This window comes from Drosophila nasuta, chromosome 4 (assembly GCF_023558535.2).
Source record: "Drosophila nasuta strain 15112-1781.00 chromosome 4, ASM2355853v1, whole genome shotgun sequence".
NCBI lineage: Eukaryota > Metazoa > Arthropoda > Insecta > Diptera > Drosophilidae > Drosophila > Drosophila nasuta.
The window spans coordinates 1,308,173-1,326,754 of NC_083458.1; the positions used below are offsets into that span (position 1 = coordinate 1,308,173).

The following is an 18,582-nucleotide window of genomic DNA, read 5'->3' on the forward strand; positions in this document are numbered from 1 at the left end:
GCGCAATACTAGAAAAAAGGAAAAAACATCACATGTCTGGATTCTAGACAGAATGCCTTGACTGCGGCAAAGAATGCAAGACAAGCGACAATACGTCAAAAGTTGTATGTCGAGGGATATTATCGGCGAAAATCGATGGCACTATCGACCCTATCGAAGGCTCAAAATTTACTATCGTCGCATATGGCTGGCCCACTATCAATATTTGTCCACCTCTATCATGTTATTGCAGCATATACATATAATTTGTGATGTCCACTGTGTTGAGGCACTATCGATGGTTGGGCCCCAGCTCTTCCGATTGCTACCAAAACCATTGATAGTGCATTCGACTGCTGCAAACGTGTTCTGTGACTGCATAAAAAAATTGTCTTAAATCTTTAATCGTATATCCTTGCTGTGAAAGACTTCTAATTCATAGGCGTTGGTATCTACACCTCAAACGATAAGGTATTTGACAAACAAGATGTTCCTTCAGTTGACTCAGGATGATGGCCTGTCTATCCTGGGCTTCTAGGTCATATATATTGTGATCCTATGATGATTTCAGCTTCCTGGCCATATTGTATTGATGTCCGTTCAAATACAAGTGTTGGCCGAACACAGTGACAAACAGAGTCACTCCAGTAGCGCTACGGACGGCATTACGTATCGCTACTTCGATTTCCGGTAGGTAAGATCCCATTCCCGGTGGTCGTTTTCTAAATACGCTCTTATACCATCTATTACGGTTCGGTTTACGCGTTCAGCGGCATTGTTCTGGGGGTGAATATACCGGCGTGCGCATGTGGGTGATTACAAATGCTTTGATCATCGTCTCAAACGATTTGGAAAAAAATTGTCGTCCGTTGTCGGAGTGTAACACAGCTTCCAACTCGCCCGGGTTGTTACCTGGGCGTTACCTGGGCGTTGCTATCTGGGTAGAAGGGTATTATAACTTTGTGCCGACAGGAGATGTATGTAACAGGTAGAAGACGGCATCCGACCCTATAAAGTATATATATTCTTGATCAGCGTCAACAGCCGAGACAATCTAGCCATGCCCTATCCGTCTGTCTGTCTGTCCGTCCGTCCGTGTGAACACCTAGATCTCAGAAACTATAAGAGATAGAGCTTTCAACAACATTTGTAATGTTTGAACGCAGATCAAGTTTGTTTCAAATTTTAACCACCCCCCGGGTGCTAGAGCTGCGAATTTTGGTGTATACAACAATAACGATAGTATTTATGAGTCCTGAAAATTCGATTGCGATCAGATACAAATTGTGGAAGGTATTAAAGGCCGACAATCTGGTACATTGTGCTGTCTATGGTATATTTTGAATGTGGTACTATATCGATATACCACATATACAATTCGGTATATTTTTAGTATTTTTGTAGTATTTTCGGTATATTTTCAAAATATTACCGCAATATTTTGCTTTTATTCAAAATGGGTAGTTGGTATCTCACAGTCGAGCACACTCGACTGTTGCTTTCTAACTTGCTTGGTGACCTCGCTGATCAGCTGCTTATAGTCGGTTGACTCGAACTCCGTCGTCTCGATCCCAAGAAGATCCTCCGGCGTCACACCCAACTCCTGTACGCTTCTTGATAGCGTGTCCGCAACGACATTCTCGGTCCCCATTTTAATCTGGATGGTGAACGGAAAAGCCTGGAGTTCCATTGACCATCTGGCCAGTCTCCTAAACCTAAAGCTGTGGTAAGTGACTTCTTTATTTGCTCCACAGCGTTGACGGCTACCTCACTTAACTGAAACTTCCCATTATTTTTCCTCGGAGCATTTGTCAGTGGTACCGAGATACCAAGAAGCTACGCAGTTTCTTGACCGTCATTGGAGCAGGCATGTTATTGATGGCCTCCACTCTGCTCGAATCTATGATGAAACCTAAATAATTGAGGTTCCGAAAACAGAATTTGGATTTCGTTTCCTCCAGCTCAATCTGTCAGAAGGCACACTTCAAATCGACGCTTGAGATGAAGTGCGTCTCATCGATTTACAAGAGAATCCCTTGGATGCATGGAATAGGATACGCATATTTCATCGATTTTTGCAGGGCTTCATGACGACCGTCGTTCTCCATGAACTGTGGTTCTCTTTTATGATGGTTCGGTTCCCTCAATTGGCTGTATCCCCTGTTGTAACAAGTGAGTCTTGCCCAATTTCAAATTGGAGAAACTCACTTTTCACGGCCTCCAACTGATTCATCTCTTCCAGGTCCCACATTTCCGGATCAGATACGACAACATCCTCGCCCCGGTAATATTCCACTTCGACAGTTGTTACATCAGTTGTCTCTCTGTGGTACAAGTCTCAAACAGATTCGGAGCGATGTCGAAAGCTCTCCAGAAGTCCATGCCCAAATAAACCACCTGTTTTAAGTCGGCGCACATGAAGAAAACTATCTGCTTCGAATTGCCGCCATATGGTACTGACAGATTGACTCGTCCCAGGATCGGGCGACTGGCTCCTGCAGAAATTGTGACCATGGACGTGTACGGGGGCACATTCCAATTCATCTTGCTAACAAGCTCTCGGCATCCTCGTCCCAGCAGACTAACGGACGCGTCAGAGTCAAGAAGGCTTTTCAGAGCATGTCCACCGATGATTATATCTGCAAAGAGTCGAGGATCGGTGGTCTCCACACTTCGAACTCCTTCATCGACTTATCTCCTCGTTAGCCACCGCCGACGAAAACGAGCGCGTGCCTTTATAACGCGTTTCGTGGCCAACGTCATCTCTCCAATCTGCCGCTCACCAAAAATTCTATTTCGGGCCGACATGTATTCCCGAACACGATCTTAACACTATGGTAAGACTCTTACTGTCGTTCCTTTTACTAATGTATCCACGATATCTAACCTTAACTTGGGTGTAATTTTCGCTTACAGTATTGTCCTCCAATTGTTTTTGTTGGTAAGCCACTCCAGTTTCTGATCGGGTCTTGCCTCCAATGCGCCTGCCCCGGTCTCATCGCGTTCGCCCAGGAGTTTCCCGGACAATTGACGCATTGCGGGCTAAACGTGTCGGGCTTGCCGCACCGAAAGCAAAAGATGCTCCTCGTCCCGGACATACAATCCCGGAAACCGTGACCAGGTTGCCTGCAGTTCCAGCAGTTCCAACCGTCTCGCGGTTCTACGCAACCGTTTCCTCCACTTCCTTTGGTTGGACTCTTTTCGCGCAGAGGTGGGTTTTCAACCTCGTTAACTACTAGTTTGACTCCGTGCGGATACCGAATTCGTTGTCCCTGTGATGAGCGCCCTCGACGACTCATCTATAGCCCCACTTCGATACATTCTTGGCGTAACTCGTCCACCGTGGGTATTTCCATGGCATATATGTATCTTGCCAAACTTTCCTTTAATCCACTCTTTATTATTTTCACCAGCTCAAGGTCCCGGAGATGTTTCTGGAAGCGCGAGGCTAGCCGCCGCATGTTATGAATGTAGTTATCGATATCTTCGCCAGACTGTTATTTCTTCTGCAGTAGCTCCTGCATGATGTCATGCTCAGTTTGGTAACCACGAAACCGGATCAGCATTGCTTGATGCAAATGGGTCCAGCTGGCCCATTGGGACTGCTCCTGTGTTAGATATCGATTTTTGCTGCGAAGAGGCGGGTCGACGCCCACTACTACCGTCCTTCTGCGGGCGGATGAGCTCCTGCATTAGCTTTATCATCTCCATGAAGCCTGCGCTAATCTCATCGTGTATCGGTGCCGCAATCCCCTCCTGCAGTAAACTCCTTCATCCTCGACTATAGGACAGAATCTGTCGACTCCGTTGGATAGCTTTTCGGCCCTTATCCGATGCTTCAACCACAGAGCATCGAGGAGGAGCAGTAGCAAGGCCTTCTTCTTAAATTCTACGGTTGCCTCATACTCCAGGATAAGCAGCGAGCGTAATGCTAAATTGGTTACTGTTTCAGTTATACAGTCGGGCTCCTCCTCGTTGGCTGCGTCGTCTGACGTTCGCTGTCCCACGTCGTTGGTGCTGCTCCGGCTGGTGGTGAGTGGCGTCTGTCGATGCGACGGCTATCGGCACTCGGGCCTTGCTCCAACGGTGATAACTGCCCGTTGAGTGTCCCGCGCCATTATATTTTTAAATGTTGCCTTCGCAATATGAAGAAAGAGTACAAAAATCGTCCAGCACGATCTTCAGACCGACATCGCTCGCGATTCGACTCCTCAATCAAAAATTTAATATGCTAACCTCTAGTGAAAAATTTTGACGCTCCTTTTTACTCTCCTTGCTACGTGAAGAGCAGCTCAAAAAAACCTCTATTATCGCCTTGCGATACTCCAGATATCAATATCTCCCCAATACCAAAATAGGCAACACTGCTGGCACAAACGATAAACAAAAACGTAACAGTTTTCCAAGCTCTAATACAGATAGTATTTTCGTTATGTTCTTACAATTATTTGTAAGGGTCCAGCGATTCTGTGTGTTGCTCGTTTTCGCTATTTTTTATGCCCATGTCTTCGATATTTATATCCTGTTTGGGCTAGGCTGCATCATTGAAAATTTCCGTTTCGTGGAATCTTCCGTCGCATCATCCACACGCGGTTATGTCGCCATCGATAACACTCATTTTTCGATTTAAAAAAATACCACTATCATATGTTATTCAATTTGTAGTCACACTTTCCGAATAATTGAAGATGCGACTCATACTCTATTTTGACCCGCGCATTTGCTTTAATTATGCGACTCTGAGATGCATTTGTTTATACCAAAGTCCCGTCTTTCGAAGAGCTTATTAGGGGTACATAACGAAACCAAATCAAGCGGCAGCGCGCCAATATTGGTATGCACGTAAAGTTTTTCTGCTGCGCGACCTGAAAACCTGCCCAAGGTTGGGTCTGGCCAATATATTGTGGTGTGCGAGTTTCAATATATTTATATTTTTATACCCGCTACCCATATGATGTATCACACAGCCAGAAGGCTTCTCCGACCGTGTAAAGCATACTTGATCAGCGTCAAAAGCCGAGACAATATAGCCATGCCCGATCTCACCTAGATCTCAGAGAATATAAGAGATAGAGATATATTGTAGGCAAATCAAGTTTGTTTTATATTTTGCCACACCCACTTCCGCCCCTGCAAAACGACAAAAATCGAATAAAACGTGTAATTTTAGTACAAACAATAATATCTATAGTCTTAAAGTTTGGTTGCGATGAGATTAAAAATATCGATAATATTTTTATAGCCGCTACGCATAAGGGTAGAAGGGAATTATAACTTTGTGCCGGCAGGAAATGCATGTAACAGGTAGAAGGATGCATCTCTGACCCTATAAAGTATATATTCTTGATCAGCATCAACAGCCGATACGATCTAGCCATGTCCGTATGAAACACGGGATCCCAGAGAAATAGAGCAATAATTTTAACGCACATTAAGTCTGTTTCAAATTTTTGCCACGCCCACTTCCGCCCCAACAACAATCAACAAAAATCGAATAATAAGCGTAATTTTAAAGCTAGAATTATGATATATACAATAATAATTATGGTAATTATAATTCCTAAAAATTTGGTTGCGATTAAAAAAAAATTGTCGATGTTATTAAAAAAATACTTTTGTATGGGCAAAAACGCCTACTTACTAGGGGACTTGGTTGCTTTGGCCGATAATCTGGTATATTGCGCCGTCTATGGTATATTTTGAATGTGGTACTATATCGATATACCAAATATACCGTTTGGCATATTTTTAGTATTTATGTTGTATTTTCGGTATATTTTGAAAATAAAACCGCAATATTTTGCTTTTATTCAAAATGGGTTGCCGGTATCTCACAGTCGAGCACAATCGGCTGTAGCTTTCTTACTTGTTTAAAGATGCTTTCGATGTCGGTCTTCCACGAGTAAGAAATTATCGGCCTTTTAGCTCAATAGTCTCATGATCGCTGTGCGACAAAACGTGACGAGGTGTGTCCCTTGGACCGATATATTCGTTGATTGCCAACATGCTAATGGATGTATTTTATTTCACTTTCTTTGAGTAATCTATTCTAATTCTTTCAAAGTCTGACGCATCTGGGGTACCCGCCACTAATGTCAATATAATACCTAGTAGGCGTAATTTGTCATACAAAAGTTGTTCTTTAATAACTTCTACAATTTATCCGATCACAACAAAATTCTCTGGAATCTTACATACTAGAGTTATTATTGTCTGTACCAAAATTCTATATTTGTTACATACATTTCCTGCCGACACACGTGGAAAAAACAGAGATTTTTTTGAGTTTTTAAATGAGTCAAATGTAGAATTTGAACTGAACTGAAACGAACCAAGAAATACATAGCTTTTTGGTGCTGTGCAAACAGGGCATTAGCCTTTCGAACGCGTCATATTCTGTCTCACTAAAGCTAAACGAGGTTTACAAGTTGTTATTTCTGACAAAGTTGTTATTTCTTTTTTTCGAACGCTGAAGGAGAGACTAAATAGAAAAATTATACTGCTAGAACCATGTATGCTATTAACTGTAAATTGGGAGCTAACTTGTACTACTCTTTTTAGATCCTTTACGGGCTTAACTACGTTTTGACTACTGCTGTTGTCTTTCGATAAAAAGGCAAGCGGAACCAGCCCCGAAAAATAAGGCGACTCATCTTCAACGGCTACAGCTGCCGAAATAAGCTCTTGACAAGATTGAAAACTTTGTTCCTCTGATGATTATGCTACCTATTGCCTTCTGAAGCTGTACTCACCTCCATGGCTTTAGCATAGAAGTTCGCGAAAAAACTTCTCTCAAAGCTTGCCTCGGCTTCTATGGCTAAGGCCAACGCACTTGGTAAGCCTTTGACCCTCGCTGGGAAAAACTATTGCTTTGACCCTTAGAGTTCTGAAATAAAAGCATGAAGGACATCATTTCTGACCTCATTATTGAGCAAAGCGGCCTCGTTCATAACAATTTTTTAGTTGTGTCCATAATCAGTCTCTTTTCTACCTCATCATAGTATTCCATTAGGCTGAGGCCGCCTTATTTCGCCATCTCAAAGCTCTATTGAAAGACACGCAACGAAGTTTTGTCAGCATAAGTGCAATCTTGTCTAGCAATCATGGAATCAAAATTTAATACTGTGTTATGAGATACTAGTAGCGCTCCTGCTGTTCCTCTGATCTTGTTTCGTAAGATTGTCACTGCTTCAAAATTATTCTTGCTAACCAAAGCATAAAAGTATCAGGTTACCGCTGATGAATTTGTAGTTCGGTACTGACTACCTATTTGTTGTGTTGATGCTTAAGTCTTAGACTACGTACGTATATACATATAACAGTGTTACATATAAAAGTGTTAAAGCTAAAAAAAAAGTGTCTTTACTCATCAAAGTCACCACCAAAACATTGAGCCGGATTTCTTGAACGTATACGGATTTTCACGCCCCAGCTACACTTCATTGGCAAAGAATTATGCACTTTGTTTTCTACTGTACATGAGAAAGGATCGGCAATTGTTCCCGCCATTTTTTCTCCTATGTGCATACAAGTCAACTGATCCATTTCAATTAACACATACACTAGTAGCCGCTAACAAATTCAAAGTCCGCCAAAGGAAACAACTGCAAAAAATACAATTTTCGCCAAATAAATATCTTATTTATTGGCATATATATATTTTCACTTGCAATTCCAGTTCCATTTTCCATGTTGTCTCCCTTCTCATACACTGTTGCCCTATCATTCTCTACCGAATTATTTCATCCTAAATAATGTTCGTGGTGTGCTGTGCTGGGTTGATCCTATTGCGAAATGTACTTTTCTGCAACATATGTACATATCTACGCATATTGGTTCCGATTTATTTATATGTATGTTTGTAATAACACTAACACATACAATTCAAAATAAAAGTAAATTGTTCAAAATTTCACTTAAAATACACAAAATCCAACACTTACTCCTACACTAATGTACACTGCACATTAAACATACATAAAATTGTACATTTACTCGTTCCATTCCATACAATAAAGATTCACGCTGTACAAAACTGTGGTTGGTGTTTTGTTTCACAGTTGTTAGCGTTGCTTCCTACTGCTGCTAATGTATTTTCTTTCTTTAGGGTCCTTATTACTATTCTGTGAAATGGTCAAACTTTTCGCTACTTTGCCTTTGCTCAACGGCTATTTGCCTATTTTGTACGTCTCACTGATTCGTCCTATCCTTGAGTACGGATCTCTTGTCTGGAATCCCCAGAATAGGGTTTATCAAGATAGGATTGAATCGGTGCAGAAACAATTTTTATTATTTGCTTTTCGTAGTTTAAATTGGAATCCTAATATTAGATTACCACCGTATCGAAGTAGACTTTTATTACTAAACCTTTCTTCTCTTTCTGACCGTAGAACTATGCAAGGTGCTGTTTTCATACAGAGACTAAATAATGGTGAAATAGACTCTTTGGAGCTGTTAAGTCAAATTAGTTTTGCAGTTCCTGTCAGGATCACTAGGAATTTTCTTCCTCTTCTCATATCACGTAGATCTACTAACTTTGCTTGCCATAATCCCTTCCGTATTCGGTGTGTGAACTATAATAATCTCAATAACGTAGTTTGCTCTAGTAAATCTATTCCTTTGCTTAAAACCTTATTATTAGCTTATTTAATTGTTATTTATCTTATTATACATATATTCTAACATATTTTTAATCTAATTTAATGCTGTCCAGCGTCTTTTGATATTTATTCGCGGTTTTCGTGCAATGCATGCTGCTCACAAATTTATTTTGTTTTGTCCGCGCGTCAACAAGTCCGTGCTTGGTATCGCTGGACCACTTGATGGTACTGCTCTTAGTACGTCAACGTCCAAAATAAAAATAAAAAAAAATAAAAATATCTCTTCGTTGTAAACTCTGAAGCTTAGATTCCGCACAGCATGTACGCTCTGCAAATCGTAACGCTGGCGTTTTCCCGCTCCGCCAGGTTTCTCCTTAATTCGTCATCAATCATCGAGTCAGATGAACCTTCGCCGAAGAGAGCATACGTATTCACCCCTCGATTGCCAAATCCGAATATCGTCGGGGTTCAACGCAGCTCAAATTCCGCTCCGTGGACTCTTAGACTGCTCTTGGCGGGGTCCTGCTTGAGCTCGCTGACCGCTGCTCATTCTTACTTCTGTTTTCGTCCACTGGCGGCGGCGTTCTCCTGGAGGAATACTACGTCTAGTGCAGCAATCTTTGATGTCGTCCTTGACATCCATCCACCTGATACTTGTTGTCCGGAAACTCCTGATCATATGGCGACAGGTTGCTCAAAAGGATTTCTCCATTAGGTAGCGATTAAAGAGATGATGCCAGGTTATTCACGATCTAGGCACGATCTTTTCCAAGTGCTGTTCGTGAATAGCCTGCAGATCTAGCACTCTTTGCAACTGCCTTCGTATGAGCTGTTCAGGTCGTTTATACCTGAACCGTAGCTGCTCTATCACTGCGTTTACGTTGCTCGGGTGGTAGCAATGACTTGACAGTGACAAGCGTATCACCTTTCAGGGCCTTTAGCAGACGCAGATTGTTCTCCAACCATAGGCCGCTGTGGTTTCCGTAAACGCGCAAACAAATATCGGCCATTCTTCTGGTTTGCCTTCAAACACTTGATACTGCAGATCCGAGAACCATAGTCGACGGTGTCGGTACAGAGATCTCTCTTGGGCTGTAGTATGGTGCAAATCCAGCGACTTGTGTGTAATGAGGCCTCGAATTTCTGGCGGTCATAAAGCCAGATGGCACTGATGATGCGCATAAATTAGGCGGCAACAATTCACTCAAAAGCACTGGGCGGTTTTCTCTCATGAGCACCGTTTGATTCGCACTCGTATTTGGCGGCAGATTTCCACTCAAGTGTGTCGACGAGGACGCGCCATTGTCGATTGGCTGTTGATCGCGTCTCACTTACACTTAAATTCCACTCAATAATGAATCACTTAACAGCACTTGAGTCTGCTCCATCTTGAGTTGCGCTTCCAGATCAGCAATTTTCTTCATAAAACTCGCGACCAGAGTCTCAATGATAGTGCTTCGCTACCGCTATCTTGGCTTTGCGAACGCACTGAATCGAACGTCGATTTTGCAAGGCCGACCAATTGCCGGTATGCGAATATCAGAAAATAATTGTCGTCAACAGAATTAGAAAATTTGTTTTACCGCAGTGACTTCCTCTAAATCTATACAATTATCAATTATCTGCTTAAATACTCTAGCATGTGACCGTCACAATGATCATTAATTCTTTCAACTGTCGAATACAAAATACGAAAAACTACTTATCGAAATTAAACTTATTTAAATTCCAACAACCAGAATAGAAGTTTGTGACCAAAAAATTTTACAGTTCTATCTCTTAAAGTCTCTGATATCTAAGTGTTCATACTGACAAACGGATGTGGCAATATCGTCTCGGCTGTTGACGCTGAAGAAAAATATATATACCTTATAGAGTCGGAAATGCATTCTTCTGCCTGTTACATACATTTCCAGCCGGCACAAAGTTGTAAAATCTCTCTAAGCTAGTTCGCTAATGATGACTTAGTAATTTGTCGATCAACTCTCTTTTAAACATTGGATTTTTATACCCGCTACTTATAGGGTAGAAGGGCCTTTGTGCCGGCAGAAAATGTACATATGTAACAGGCATCTCCGACCCTATAAAGTAGATATATTCTTGATCAGTGTCAACAGCCGAATGTCTGTCCGTATAAAAATAAAACCTATAGTATTTCTGTACAATTGTAGAAGTTATTAATGAAATACTTTTGTATGCGCAAAAACGCCAACTTACTAGTGGTCTTGGTTGCTTTGGTTGACAATGTATTATATTTTGCACTCTATGGTATGTGAATGATATTTTTTTTAAGTATATTTGTGATATGCTAATTTGGTATTTTTTATTTTTGGTATTTGGTATTATTTTGTTACACACAATTCTTTTTGGAACCAATAATGGGTAGGATATATATAAGATTATAAAAATCATGCATGCACTTCAGAGATAAGCCCTAACACATATTTTTAGAGTATAAGTTTATAGTAAAGATTAAGTTAATATTTGATTAATTTGTAGTCAAACAAATTTAACACCAATGAAAAAAAAACAAAAATACTAAACAAAGGCCACGTGCGATACGTCAACATAAACTAAGTAATCAGCACTCTCGGACCGGCGATCACCTCTTTACATATAACAAACCTACTTTCAACCAACTGACACCCTAAACCAGCGACAACGGCTGCAGCGAAAACTTTAGTATAATTTTCCTAGATTTTAATTCTTAATTTATGAAGTTAGTTTTAATTGGATTCAGTAAATACACAGATCCGTTTTTTTTTATACAAAAACTTCCTTGTTTTTATTGATAGACACTCATTTTTTATTTCAATCTGTTGAATTAGAAATGTTTGGATTACATAAACGAAATTTGTCACACAAAAAATAGTAGGCACAATAAATTATTGCATCCGTTTTTGCTCAGTTCGACAGGTATACACTTGAGCCATTTGAAAATGTTGTACGTCAGCGTTCATCAAAAAAGGTTATATATTATTTAAAAAAAAATTGCATTAATATTTAACACAGAAATCACAAAGATTGGGGATCTCCGCAGATATTTGCTTTCGAATTGGGGAGTGTGCATATATAATTTCCTGTAGTACACTCTGAAAAAAATATATTGTTCAAGCTAGAAAAAATGAAATGTTAACAATTTAGATAATTACCCTCATTTTATTGACTTCAGCTCGTAACATAATTATTTTGGATTCCCCTGATTCGATTATAGCTCTTAAGTTGTAAATTTGCATTCTCATATTATTTAATTGTAAATCATTTGAATCTTCAAAATTTTCCTTAAGTTGTGGGGTGTATTCTTCACGAACATTTTTATATCGTAGACACATAGAGGTTTTACGTATCTATATTTCAAGAAACAAACTAAAATTACATTAAAATCATATCCGTAACACATAGTTCATATTAAAATTACCTGACTTTTTAAACCATGATCAATATGAATTCTGGATGTTTTTTTTATCAAATCACACGATTTGCTCAAATTGAGTGGTCCCAAAATTCCACTTTTAACAAAAAATTCTTTAGCTTTATCAATGCTTCTTGTAACTTTGATATTCATATCGCTCATTTGAGCGTTTTTTTTGTTACATTGTTGACTTATGTCAATTTTAGATGTATATGATCTATTCGAGAACCAATCATATAATTGTGGAATTGAAATATTTTCTATTTCATTATGTTTTCCAATTGAAAATGCAGGCCGATATTCAAAAGAAGAAATAAAATTGATTTCTGGATGCGAAAAAGATCTGACATATTTCCAATTTGTAATTGCCTCTTTCATGTCATTTTGCTGAAATATTTGGGTCCCTTCTGAATCTAAACGACTCTTAGAGGGATATACTGATTGTGAATATTCAATATTTTCCATGATATTTAATTACAATTTTTTAAATTAAAAATATCATATAAAATATAAATTTTTTCCGCAATGAGTACCTGTAAGTAAAAGAAACTTATTAATCGATTTTTAAACCCTTTCATGTAGATTTATCGAAATCCTAAGCATAAGTTAAGGCCACACATTACCAAAGCCCACTGTCGGTGAATACTATTCACTGCATAGTTTGAGCCAAGGCAGTATAGAATAGAGGTGGGCGCGGGCCTGTATTTTAAGGCCCGGGCCCGCACGAAAACAAACTCTTTTTTGAGAGGCCCGGCCCGGCCGAACACGAAACTTTTTCACTAAGGCCCGGCCCGGCACGAAACTTATTTACACATATAAGGAAATTCAAAAGACATGTAATTTATATATACATATATATATATTTATTAAGGTATTTATATTGAATATTGTTATGTATTTAATGAAAAACAAATTAATTCATATTTTTATTTAAAAATAAAATTTTTTCTACATTTTTGCTTTTAGCCTAGTGCGTTTTTCATTTAAACCATGGCCCACAGATTTGATAATTTCACAATAGGCCGCCAATTTTTAATTAGTGGTGTGCAAACAAGTAAAATATTGTATAACCAAATCAATAGTAGCATCGATAAGCAATTAAAATGCGATAAATGGCGGTTCTAATTCGATCAAATCAAAATTGTTTCAGGCCTACTTCGGGCTTTTACGGGCCTATTTCGGGTTTTTACGGGCCGGGCCTTTTTTCTAAGGCCCGGGCCCGCACGAAGCCCGTACGAATCTTAATTATAAGGCCCGGGCCCGCCCGAACCCGCTTCGAGCCTGTGTAAGCCCGCGGGCCACGAAAAAAAGCCCGGCCCGTGCCCACCTCTACCTTGGTGCCCAGTTAATAATTTATTCTTCACAAAGGTCTTCCTCCAACTCCAGGGAACTTTGCCTGAAAATTTCGAGTTCATTATCTCCGCCTTCTTCTACCTGATTATCATTATTGTCTACATGCCCATGTTATTGGAGGCTCAATATCAGGAGATTCCAAAAGAACTATAACATCTCTTGGTAGGCTTTTTTATAGTTTAATCTTTGGCCTTTCTTTAGATTTATAGTTGAAAGCAGTGGGTCAGAGGAATCCAATGCTCTATTGAACACATCTGATATAGTATTCAGACGGCTGCTTCACAGCAGTTTGTTGGCGGTTGTTGTTGATCCAAAAATCAAGCAACGTTGAATAACAAGACGTAAATACAACTGCAACATTAAGTTTTGCTGTAAATCGGGCAAAAACGGGCAAAAATGTTAGCCACTATTTGATTGTTAACAGTTTGGTTAATAACATTCAGCTTTAATATTGCCTCGACCGGCTTAGACGCACAAGTTACACTCCACAGAAACACAGATACATTTGTTACCAGGAACTTAAAAACATACCAACAACACATTGCACGATTGGACAATATATCACATGTAATAAAAATTTAATGCCAATAACTAATATTACATACCTTGACGATCAAATTCCATATTCAAGCTTTTTTGTTTGATTAATTATTTGAATATAAAACTGACAGAAACAAGTAAGAAAGTTACAGTCGAGTGTGCTCGACTGTGAGATACCCGCTACCCATTTTTAATAAGGGCAAAATATTGCGGTATTATTTTCAAAATATACCGAAAATACTAAAAAAATAGTAAAAATATACCAAATGGTATGTTTGGTATATCGATACAGCACACCATTCAAAATATACCATAGACGGCACAATGTACCAGATTGTCGGCCAAAGCAACTAAGAGCCCTAGTAAGTAGGCGTTTTTGCCCATACAAAAGTATTTCTTTAATAACTTCCACAATTGTTATCTAATCGCAACCAAATTTTCAGGAATCATAACTACTACAGTAGTTATAGTATATACCAAAATTCGCAGCTCTAGCTTGTTATTCGATTTATTTGATTTGCGGAGGCTGAAGTGGGCGTGGCAAAAATTTGAAACAAACTTGATCTGCGTGCAAACATAACAAATGCTGTCGAAAAAAAATTATAGCTCTATCTCTTATAGTCTCTGAGATCTAGGTGTTCATACGGACAGACGGACAGACATACAGACGGACAGACGGACATGGCTATATCGTCTCGGCTGTTGACGCTGATCAAGAATATATATACTTTATAGGGTCGGAGATGCCTCCTTCTACCTGTTACATACATTTCCTGCCGGCACAAAGTTATAATACCCTTCTACCCTATGGGTAGCGGGTATAAAAATCACAAATTTTCCCGCCAATTTTTTTTTCAGAGGGTCCAGACCATAGTCTTTAAATATGGGCGAATAACAAATTACCAACGAAGTCTTAATTTTTTTAAAAATATGTTTCAGTATTCTTGAAGTATTCTAATTCAAAAAATAAAGTCAATTTAATAATACCGAACACAAAAAAAAATGTAAAAATGCCGGCTTTGCGACTTTTTGCCCATAGTGCAGTGGTGAAACTCTTGGCGTACTAAAAATTTTGAAGAAGCAACTTGATATGCACTCTGTTGGCCCAATCCCAACCAGCATGCATACACGAAGGGCAAGTCCATCCGGGCTCATCATGAACGCAGACAAAAGGGATCTTATGCGTTGGACAACCTGGGTCTATTAGGCTATGGCCACAGCGTCATTGGTAGGGAGACTAGTACAGACTTGGACTATACTATCTCCCTTACCTGTACTGAGTCAGTACTACTGACCACATTAACACGATATATGTGGAACCGGGCTGCTGGCGGGAAGGGTTGCATTCCGGAAGCCCTCAACCTCTTCACCGACGGGTGGAAGATGGACGAATGAGTCGATGCGGCCGTACACTGCCCCAACCCGGTTTCAAAACACTCTTACAAACTTCCTGACCATTGCAGCATCAGGTGGTAGAGTGCAAGCCGCGCATGTTGTGGTGCCCGGGTTCGAACCCGCTCGAAGTACAAACTTTTTTTTTTTAACCACCCGGTCGGTGGTGTTCGAGTTCAAATCCCGATCAAAAATACATGCATATTTATTTTTAATATTTTGAGATTATTACCGTAATATTTTGCTTTTATTCAAAATGGGTAGCGGGTATTTCACAGTCGAGCACACTCGACTGTAGCTTTCTTACTTGTTTTATTTTTTCAGACTGCCCTGTTGAATTTGTATGGGCAACAGGCTGAAATCAAAAAAATATGAAAATTTTTTGAATTCGGCAAAATTTTGAAATTCTAAAGGGTGGGCAAACGAAAATAGCGAATGGGCAGTCTGAAAAAGTAAAAAAAATTTGAAAAATTTTGAAATTTGGCAAAAATTTGAGACTTTGAAACTTGGGCAAACGATGAATTTGTATGGGCAATAGGCTGAAATCAAAAAAGTATGAACATTTTTTGAATTCGGCAAAATTTTGAAATTCTAAAGGGTGGGCAAACGAAAATAGCGAATGGGCAGTCTGAAAAAGTAAAAAAATATTTGAAAAATTTTGAAATTTGGCAAAAATTTGAGACTTTGAAATTTGAGCAAACGATGAATTTGTATGGACAATAAAAAAAGTTGAAAACCTTGAAATTTTTAAAAATTTTGAAATTCTAAGATATGGGCAGACTTGAAGAAACTTGAGGCTACCGTTGTAGAGTTTTAGTTTTCATAATTTCGTGGTGTGGGCGATCGATTTTGAGTCATTCATGCCGAAAAAATGTCAAAATTTTTCAAAATTCAAAATTTCAAAAACGAAAAATTTTTTCGAAAAACTAAAAGATGGGCAAACATGGGCAAACGATTTTAAAGCGATTTCTGTAAAAATATTAAAAAAAAACAAATTTTTGAATTTTTCAAAAAAAAAATTTTTTTCATAAGGGTTTGCAAAAAAAAATTTTCCCTGGGCAAACATGGGCAAACGATTTAAAGCAATGGGCACCAATTTTTTTTGAATATCTCAATTCACTGGACCCAGCTTCTCTCAGCTGGTTCGAAACGTAAAAAAACTGAGTGGCAGAGGAAATATTATTACATAAAAAATATCTTAAACCCTTACCAATCGTTATTTAATAAACAAAAAAATATAAAAAAACGTGGTTCTTTTCTATATTTTGTAACTATATTTTTTCCGCCTGGAACAGTAACAAAATCTGAGGTCTAGCTCTAAGTTTTATGTTAAAAATAAAAAAAACAGGGTAAATAAATAAATAATAACAAAACAAATAATATTTAAAATTATGAAAAAAAAACAAAAAGTAAAGTATACAGTAAAATATCTGGATAAAATAAAAATGTTTGCATTAATATAACAAATCGCAACACGGGCCAAGTTTCGGATAGAGCTGGCTAGTACATATGTATGAACATACCTAAACAATGTGCGTATGGATATAAGCGTGTACATACATACACACATATATCCATTGTAAATATATATGTAACTTTTGTTTTTTGTATTTACGATAAAAAAAATATTTTAACATACTTAAACTATTATAATGTTTATTGTCACCTTGTTACACTTGTACAACTTCTTAGCGATGGTGTGCGTTCGTACACGTAGTATATACATACATACATACATACATATGTGTACTTAAGTAGGCAGTGTGGTATCTATTATCAATGTTCATGATTTTTCAAACAGAGTTCTATGTATATTTGTAGGGGTTGCGAGGGTGTAATGTTAATACTTATGTTTCCATATTTCCACAACACCAAAAAACTTGATTTCTCTCGGTTCTTTTCCATTCAGTTCAAATGTTACATTTGCACCATATAAAAAACCAGTAGTTAAAAAATTCTCGGCTTGACTACGTACATAAGCTATGTAATAATATCAATAACAAACCTTGAAATATCGAACACACTTTCTGAGTATACGCGTCATTTGATCGATATGAAACCATAACGGAGCTCACCATAGCAAAAAATTTAATATAGATATGCGTGGGAAGCTATGTATTACAGAACTGATTTTTTAAAACCATTGTTTTAAATTTTTAATTATGATCGCTTTTTTATAGATAATTTGGTGACATGTGCATCAGAGCGGGACGACTAGAAAATTTACCGTTGCCTATTTTTTTCCATTCGGAGCTGTGGAAACGTCAAAACTTGATCAAATGTGAATGAATGATCAAACTGTGGCTGTGGAAATGTACTTAAGATAGCTTCGCAGCTTTAGCGTCACATATCGATACAAAAACATCGGATAAAAAAATTCTTTATATTCGCCTTTTTATGTTATATTTAATCTTAAATTAAAAATGTTTAAATGCAAAAAAATTATCTTTCTATTAAATCCATGTTCGTCCAATTGCATGCAGTACTTATGCACTAAAATCGTGAATGAAAAATTGGGGTAGCAACATTTTTGCCAATAACCTCAGCTCCAGCCCCATACAATATGAGCACAAAAAATCAATGTTGCCGATTAATGGCATAACTTTTTTTGACTTTCTTGTCGGCCATAGTGCGCATTATGCGTTCGTACATCCAACTATAAGGAAGGTATATAGCAATTTTCGTTGAAATCCTTGGAGTTTTTGAGAAAATTGACCTTTTGTTAACCCGCAAAAACAAGTTCATTTCGCAGGTGCATCTAGAACCAGCGTGAAACCAGTCTGGCCAGAGCCAACTCAAATTGGAAAACTTTAGTGTTAAGTAACACCCTTTGGACTTTGGCGGGTCTTTAAATAATTGCAGATAATAACTAAATGAAACGACTATATTTATATTTACTCTATTTACATATATATTGATTTATTATAATTAATAAATATACGCAATTTTACATTCTTCTTTCAATCGTAATTTTGCAGTTTATTTGACCACTGTTAGCAGCAAAACAATATGTTAACACAATCATTGAATTATTTTTAATATTTGCAGAACTTGTCGGCCATGTCGCGCTATTTCATTCTATTCGAATCAAATAGACAAATATTATATAATCAGGCATGCTCCGGTATTCACTTTTGGTTTTCGTTTTCGTTTTGGGAACAAAACCGAGATTTTCGTATTTATTTATTTTCTACTGCTGAAACAGCTGACTTGTGTTTTGGTCAATAGTAAACAACGCGAAAAAATGTCTTTCGTATGTTCAATTTTCCGCGTGGGTGGAACTCACATAAGGATATTTGTATCCAG

At 38.4% G+C, this 18,582-nt stretch overlaps 1 protein-coding gene and 1 long non-coding RNA gene across 5 annotated transcripts; one reads left to right on the plus strand and one right to left on the minus strand.

Annotated features, from left to right (window-relative positions):
- The first annotated feature begins 1,499 nt into the window (after positions 1-1,499).
- LOC132794867 (uncharacterized) lies at positions 1,500-6,814 on the plus strand. Its single transcript, XR_009633346.1, has 3 exons — positions 1,500-2,151; positions 2,222-2,816; positions 2,896-6,814. It is a non-coding gene; the product is annotated as an uncharacterized LOC132794867 (long non-coding RNA).
- Positions 6,815-11,335: 4,521 nt separating this feature from the next.
- Positions 11,336-17,538, minus strand: LOC132794865 (uncharacterized). Of its 4 annotated transcripts, none has more exons than XM_060805139.1 (4): positions 17,504-17,538; positions 11,998-12,208; positions 11,732-11,926; positions 11,336-11,671 (listed from the first exon to the last, which is right to left on the minus strand). In XM_060805139.1, exons 1-4 carry the CDS (start codon positions 17,521-17,523, stop codon positions 11,576-11,578), a joined length of 522 nt encoding a protein of 173 aa, XP_060661122.1. In that variant the 5' UTR covers positions 17,524-17,538; the 3' UTR covers positions 11,336-11,575. The 4 variants fall into 4 exon arrangements, with proteins under 4 accessions (XP_060661122.1, XP_060661121.1, XP_060661119.1 ...); XM_060805138.1 differs by lacking the exon at positions 17,504-17,538 and adding an exon at positions 17,282-17,497 and having other exon boundaries at positions 11,998-12,414; XM_060805136.1 differs by lacking the exon at positions 17,504-17,538 and adding an exon at positions 17,282-17,497 and having other exon boundaries at positions 11,998-12,524.
- Positions 17,539-18,582: the final 1,044 nt, after the last annotated feature.